The sequence below is a fragment of the Nannospalax galili genome, unplaced genomic scaffold, assembly GCF_000622305.1.
Source record: "Nannospalax galili isolate Female #2095 unplaced genomic scaffold, S.galili_v1.0 scaffold881, whole genome shotgun sequence".
NCBI classification, from domain to species: Eukaryota; Metazoa; Chordata; class Mammalia; order Rodentia; family Spalacidae; genus Nannospalax; species Nannospalax galili.
The window spans coordinates 1,143,705-1,151,659 of NW_008344709.1; the positions used below are offsets into that span (position 1 = coordinate 1,143,705).

General features: G+C 36.5%; 1 protein-coding gene across 1 annotated transcript in view; it reads left to right on the forward strand.

Moving 5' to 3' along the window:
• Window positions 1-7,955, forward strand: part of LOC103740378 (von Willebrand factor A domain-containing protein 5A) — a 30,851-nt gene that overhangs the window by 9,333 nt on the left and 13,563 nt on the right. Inside the window, exons 11-12 of the mRNA XM_017800083.2 lie at window positions 1-95; window positions 508-587. The exon at window positions 1-95 is cut by the window's left edge and continues 11 nt beyond it. Of these exons, the coding sequence (XP_017655572.1) occupies window positions 1-95; window positions 508-587 (175 nt within the window). The remainder of the gene's footprint in view (window positions 96-507; window positions 588-7,955) is intronic.

The window sequence follows — 7,955 nt, forward strand, 5'->3', positions numbered from 1 at the left end:
TGAATCGTCTCTCGGCCGATCTAGGGGGCACTGAAATCCTGAGCCCACCCCAGCACATTTACAAGACACCAGCCATTCCTGGCCACCCCCTGCAGGTAAGCCTTGGAGCAGAGCTAACAGAGGGTCAGAGAGACTGAACTCCAAGTTCTTCCTTAGAGAACTGAGTAAACAGTGTGCACAGTTCACTTGTGTACCGTCGAGTGAGGAGAAATAAAGAGGACAGGCAGTTTTCTTCTCCCAGTACTCCCTGTGGCGGGCACTCGCCCTTCTTTTATACTGCCGCAAAAGCCTTCACTAAAGCTAGTGTAGGGAGGATGGGAAAATTCTCAAGGATCTGTAGAGATTCTTCCAGCATGGTGCATACCAGTGACAGTGGAACCCTGGGGACCCTGCTCCAGTGTCAAGAGTCTTCAAGGGTGTGCAAACAGTGAGGTTCTGCCAGGGTGAATGCCAGTGTCTTAAAATGTATTTGACAGCAGTTTGATGAATGTTTGCTTTCCTTCACAGCTTTTTGTCTTCACAGATGGAGAAGTTAATGACACATTTAATGTAATTAAAGAGGTTAAGTTGAACAGCAAGAAACACAGGTATGAGGAGAAAATGATTTCTACTACACTAAATGGGACCAATTGATGTCAGAGATAGCTGATTCTGTATGATATGAGGGGTGCCATGCTTCCAAAGGTACAGAATGACTCAATTTAGATTTAGTAGCTGATCATTTGTTTTCCTCTACAGAATTTTAAAGTAGTTTCCCAAATTGTAGCAACAGTTCAAGAAATTCATTGTTCTTTTTTTTCCCTAAACCACTGTAGAATGATGTACTGAATTTTTTTATTTAAAATATATTTGACTAATTAAAATAAAAATTACTCCTATCATTAATAATATCAAGGCAGATTAACAGGTCTAGGAAAAGATCAGGCACATCTCTTTCTGTCCCTTTCCACCACTACCTGTTGACTATCCCAGCTCATGTATATTTCTCCTGAATTAGGACGAAATTTTGTTCTTGTTCTGGATCATACTACTGGATTTTATAGTATGCTTTCTTTCTATGTAGATCACTTTTGTTCTTCATTTCACTAGAATGTGGAGATGCGCACATATTTTTTCATGTAGATGCAATCAAGTTACATTGGTGTATATTTTCCATGAAGTGACTATAGCAAAATTTAGATCAGTGCTCATGCTGAAGCATTTTCTTTTGGCTTTAAAGTATTTGCATATTGTTTTACATATCATAAGCACTCCAGTGGAGATTTAATGTATAAAGAAGGTATACTTTAAACTACATAAAAATTATGCAGTATTTTTCAAGGGAATTGAGCAACCCCATCTTGGGAATTCTCGTGAGGTCCTGGAAACCATCCCCTTGGAAAACAAGGCAGAGCTACATGAACATGCTTATAGATACAAACAGTGCTTTTAGGTGACAGTGTGGTCCAGTTTCTAAGGAATGGAAAGTACCTTCACAAGAAGCAGATCTGATTTAAGTCACATCAACTTATAGATGGTTCCCTGTTGTTTCACTTGCTGCAAATTAGTATCATTCCTGTTCTCACGTTCTGTTCAGTTCTATGCATGGGAAGTAGTGTCTTACTATGTTTTTAACTGATATTTTCTTAGGAGCTTAACTTCATATACTTTTTCATAGTAGTAACCATTTGAATGACCTTGTTTTTCGATATATATTTTAAGTCTCTTTACCATTTTATTTTTTTTCCTGATAGATTTCTTGTATTACTGATACATATTTCATTGTACATTTTGCATACAAATATATATCATTCTGTATCTTCCTTTTTCACTATCAGAATTCCGTCTTTTGAGGAATAGTTTTGCTTTTTTTTAAGTTTTTTTGAATTTTTTAAAGTTTAATAACCACATGATTAGAAGAAGCATTTCATTACAGATTTACCATATTCAGTAACACATTCCAGAGCAAGGATAATACATCTCTTTCAAAAGTGGCTGTAATATTTTAGGTTCACATTTTAATTAATACAGTTATACAATATTTAACTCACTATACACCCTGTAAGACACAAAATTGAATGAGTTTTAGTTTATTAACCTTTAAAAAAGATCTCCATTTCATTTTAGAATATATTGTTCCTACATTTTTAATGCTATTAACACATTTGCACATGTGTCTTTAATCTCTATGTATCTGATTATTAATAGTCACAGTCGGTTATGCTCTGATCCTTAGTATCTGAGTATAGATATAAAGTCATCAGGTAGATTTCACTGGTAATATTTATCACCTCTACTATTTAACATGAAGTAATTTTGTTTAAATTTTAATATCTACATGATTAGACGAAGCATTTCATTACAGCTTTAACATATTCAGTAACACACTCCAGAGCAAGAGTACATCTATTTCAAAAGTGGCTGTGAGTTTCTAGGTTCGCAGTTGAATTAATACAGTTATACAATATTTAACTCATTATAAGCCCTGTAAGACATAAAACTGAATGAGTTTTTAACCTTTTAAAGAAGATCTCCATTTCATTTTAGAATACAATTTCCTTGCAGAAAGACTCATTGTTTTTGCTACTAACACTGAGATGATGGCACATGCGTCTCTAATCTGTATGTATCTGATTCTTACCAGTCATAATCGGTTGCACTTGGATCCTTGGCACCTGTGTATGTCTATAAAGTCATCAGGTAGATTTCAGTGGCAATGTTTATCACCTCTACTAATTAACATGACATAAATTTCCATGCTTCCTCCTCAAATATAATAAATTTTTAAAAATTTGTTGAATTTCATGTGTGTTTATATCACACAGAACATCCAAAATGATCTTATTCAATTATACACCCAGATCCCAGATAGCACTCTCCCATAGCATCCCTCCCCCCACTAGAGCCCTTATACTCTGATATACCTGCTATTGTCTGCTGTGTTGTCGGCACCCCCAGTCGTTATCCACTCCTTGTCCATCTGGTGAGTCTAGTCAGACTATCTAAAGGTCTTTGTTTTAGGAAGGTCAGCTGTTCCTCATCTAGAAGCAATCAGTTGTCAATATTCCTTTATATGAGACTGGGGTGTGCTGCTCATTTTCCCAGTTCTATGCTTGGTTATTATCTGGGAGTCCCTTTGGCTACCCTGGCCAACAACTCAAAAGATGGTATCTCCTATCTGGCATTGTTGCTTGTTGTGTAGCCTTTAGCTATCATATGGACTCTTTAAAAATTATATTGGCCCCTTTAATCTTTGGTTATACTTTCTTTTGGGGGTTTAAAGTGATACAGTTGGCCCAGATAAGCCAATTTATTTTTACGCTTAAGGTCGTTTGAGGATCTGTTCCTCAGAGGTCACATGGGCTTGGGAGGATCCCCTGGCTCCTTTCTTTTACCACTCTCCACTTTTGTGAAAATAAGTCAAAGGTCCTATTTGACCATGACTGGCTTTGCTTGAAGCATGGAGGAAATGATTCCTCTGTGTTGACCCTCCCCTTTGTAGACTGGATACTGGTTCAAGCCAATCTCGTGGGGTCTCCTCAGCCTCCTTGATCAAGAGGACAGGTGACCCACCACAATTACAGGACATTTTGAGAGATGCTCATAGTCGCCTGGAACTAGCCAACCTAAGAGGGCAAGGAGCAAAAACTGTCCTTTATCTCCCTCTGACTAAATTATTATAGGCCTCAAAGTTTGTCCATTAAACATTCAAGAAGGTTAGTTCCATCAGTGTGGTACTTTTAATTACTGTGTGTCATGTATATAAATCTTGGGCAAAGACTAATTGTTCTCAGATAAATCTTACCTAGACAAATATTCCTTGATCTGGTATGTATATTTTGTCAGTAGGTTGTTGGAGTAATATGGATCCCTCTGGTTTATAAAACTAGCTAGGCATTATTTATCTCTTGCATTGTCTCACTGTCCATCATGTTTTCCCCAGTTAAGGTGCCCCCATTTCCCCCTTTCTCCCTTAATAATACCCTTCTCCTATGGTCATACTTCTCTTGAGAGCCTTCTTTCCCTTTATCCCTTAGGTTCCTTGCATACCCTTTCCTTTCCCCCTCCCTTTAAACTAATCCAATTTTTATCCATATCTCCCTTATTAAGGCCTATTTCCTACTGTTCTTCTCTTTCAGGTTCTTTCTTCTCCTTTACCTCCCTGTTTACTTTCCATTATCCTGGTTCCTGTAGTTATGTCTGGTTACATACGCACTTATCAGGGTCTGGTGCTAGGATCCGCATATGAGGGAGAACATATGTCGATTTTTTTTTTCTGAGTCTATGCTACTTCACTTTGTATAAGATTTTCTAGTTCCATCCATTAACCTGCAAATTTCATGATTTCATCTTTCTTTACTGCTGAGTAAAACTCCATCATATAAATGAACCACATTTTCATTATCCACTCATCAGTTGAGGACACTTAGGTTGCCTCCATCGCTTAGCTATTGTGAAAAGAGCAGCAACAAACATGGATGTACAAGTATCTCTGCATTAGCATGAGTTCTTTGGGTATATGCCAAGGAGTGGAATAACTGGCTCAAATGGTATGTTCATTTATAGTTCTTTAAGAGTTTTCCACACTGCTTTCCAAAGGAGTTGAACAAGTTGGCAGGCACACCAGGAGTGGATGAGTGTTCCCCTATTCCCACATCCTCTCCAACATTTGGTATCATTTGTTCTCTTGATCTTAGCCAGTCTGGGGTAAGATGAAATCTTAAAGTGGTTTTAATTTGCATTTCCCTAATTAGTAGTGATGTTAAACATCTTTTAAGATGCTTCATAGCCATCTTTACTTCTTCTTTTGAGAATTCTCTGTTCAGCTCCTTAGCCCATCTTTTAATTCTGTTACTTCTTGTCTTGACTCTCTGTTTTTTGAGTTCGTTATATATTCTGGATATAAAAGCTCTGTCAGATGTATTGATGGTGAAGATTTTCTCCCATTCTGTGCATTTTCTGTTCCCTTCCCTGGTTGACTCCTTTGAGATACAGAAGCTTTTTAGTTTAATGAGGTCCCATTTTTTAATTCTTACCCTTGTTTCCTGAGCAATTGATGTACACTTTAGAAAATCCTTTCCTACACCTATATCTTGTAGGTTTTTGCCAATATTTTCTACTAACAGTTACAGAGTTTCAGGCTTTAGATTGAGGTCTTTGATCCATTTGGAATTGACTTTTGTGAAAGGTGAAAGATAGGTGTTTAGTTTCTTTCTTCTACAGGTGGAGATCCAGTTTTGACAGCACCATTTGCTGAACATGCCGTCTTTCCTCCAGTGAATATTCTTGGCCCCTTTGTCAAATATCAGATGGCTGAAATTGCATTTACTAATATTTGGGTCTTCAATTTTGCTCCATTGATCTATGGGTCTATTTTTTGTGCCAGTATCATGTTGTTTTTATGACTATAGCTCTGTAATACAGCTTAAAATCTGGCATAGTAATCCCCCTGGCATTGCTCTTAGTATTCAGGGTTGCTTTGGGTATCTGAAGTCTTTTGTGCTTCCATATGAAGCTTAGGATGGTTTTTTCCAATTCTGTGAAAAATGTCATGGGGATTTTGATTGGCAATGCATTGAATCTATGAATGACGTTTGGTAGATGGTCATTTTCACAGTATTAATTCTTCCAGTCAATGAGCATGGGCAGGCCTTCCATCTTCTGATGTCTTCCTCAATCTCTTTCTTTAAAGATTTAAAATTTTCATTGTAGGGCTCTTTAATGTCTTTGGTCAGGTTTATTCTGAGATATTTTATTTTTTGCAGCTATTGTGAAGGGGAGTGTTTCCTTGTGCTCTTTCGCTCATTGCTTGTTATTGGAATATAAAAAGGCTACAGACTTTTGTAGGTTAATTTTGTCACCTGCCACTTGACTGAACATGTTTATAATTTCCAGAAGTTTTCTGGTAGAAATTTTGGTATCTCTTAGATATAATATCATATCATCGCAAAAAGGGATAATTTGATCTTTTCCAATTATTACTCCTTTAATTTCCTCCTCTTGTCTTATTGCTCTTGCAAGAGTTTCAAGCACTATGTTAAAGAGAAGTGGAGATAGCAGACAGCCTTATCAGGTTCCTGATTCCTATGAGAATATTTCCAGTTTATCTCCATTTAGAATGATGTTGGCTGTGGGTTTGTTATATACGGCATTAATTATGTTAAGGTATATACCCTCCAGTCCAATTCACTCTAGGACTTTAAACATAAATGCATGTTGAATTTTGTCAAAGGTCTTCTCTGTATCTACTGAGATGACCATGTGGTTCTTGTCTTTGAGCCCATTTAAATGATTTATGACATTTATTGACTTACATATATTGAACCTTCCCTGCATCTCTGGGATAAAGCCGATTTGATCATGGCGGATGCTCTTTTTGATGTGTGTCTGTATGCAGTTTGCAAGTATCTTGTTAAGAATTTTTGCATCTATTTTCATTAAGGATATGGGTCTATAGTATTCTTTTTTGTTTGTATCTTTACCTGGCTTTGTATTAGAGTGACACTGGCTTCATAGAAGGAATTTGAAAGTTTTCCCTCCTTTTCTGTCTTTTTAAATAAATTAAGTAGTATTGGATGTAGATCTTCTTTAAATGTCTGGTAGAATTCTGCTGTAATTTCATCCTGTCCTGGTCTGTTTTTGGTCAGGAAGTATTGTATTATTGTTTCAATTTCTTTTTGTGGTATGGGTCTGTTTAAGCTGTTAATCTCTTCTTGGTTTAGTTTTGGTGGTTCCCATGCCTTTAGATATGCATCCATTTCTTTTAGGTTTTCGAATTTGGTAGCATATAGGTTTTTAAAGTATTCCCTTATAATGGTCTGGATCTTTTGGTGTCTGTTGTGATGTTTCCCCTTTCATCTCTGATTTTATTGATTTGGAGGTGCTTTTTTTTTTCTTTTAACTGGGCTGGTGGTCTGTCAATTTTATTTATCTTTTCAAAGAACCAGCTCTTGGATTCTTTAATTCTTTGTATTGTTTTCTTTATTTTGATTTCATTAATTTCTGCCCTGATATTTATTTCTTCTTGTCTCCTGGGTTTGGGTTTCATTTTTTGTTGCTTTTCAAATGTCTTGAGTTGCAATGTTAACTCATTTATTTTTGTTCTCTCTGATTCTTTGATGTAGGCACTTAGAGCTATAAACTTCTCTCTAAGGACTGCTTTCAGTGTGTCCCAGAGGTTTTGTTGTGTTGCATTGTCCTTTTTGTTTAGTTCCAGGAATACTTTTATTTCTGTCTTAATTTCTCTTTTGACCCATTTATCATTTAGGAGTGTGTTGTTTAATCTCCATGTGTTCATGTGGTGATTAGGACTTCTTCTGGTGTTGATTGTAAGCTTTATTTCCTTGTGTTCTGATAAAATGCATGGAATTATTTCAATCTTTTTGTATTTGTTGAGGCTTGTTTTGTGCCACAGTATACAGTTGATTTTGGAGAAAATTACTTGGTGTGCTGAATAGAAAGTATATTCTTCAGTGCTTGGGTGAAATACTGGGTAGATGTCTGTTAAGTCCATTTGATATATGGTATTGTTTAATTCAGATGTCTCTCTCTTAACTCTCTGCCCTTTTGATCTATCTAATTGAGATAGTGGGGTATTGAAATCCCCTACTATTAATGAGTTGGGATTAATCTGGGTCTTAAAGTCGTGTAGTATTGTTTTTATGAAGTTGGGTGCACCAGAGTTTGGTGAATATATGTTCATGGTTGTAATATCTTCTTGATCTATTGTTCTTTTGATCAGAATGAAGTGGCCCTCTTTATCGCTTCTGATTAGTTTCAGTAGAATTCCAGCGCCTGCTTTTTTCCTTAGTACCATTCACTTGGTATATTTTTTTCCATCCTTTCACTTTAGGATAGTGTCTGTCCTTGAAAGTGAAGTGAGTTTCTTGTAAACAACAAAAAGATGGGTTTTGTTTCTTATTCCATTCATAGTCTGCGTTTTTTGACTGGGGAGTTCAGTCTGTTAATGTTTAAAA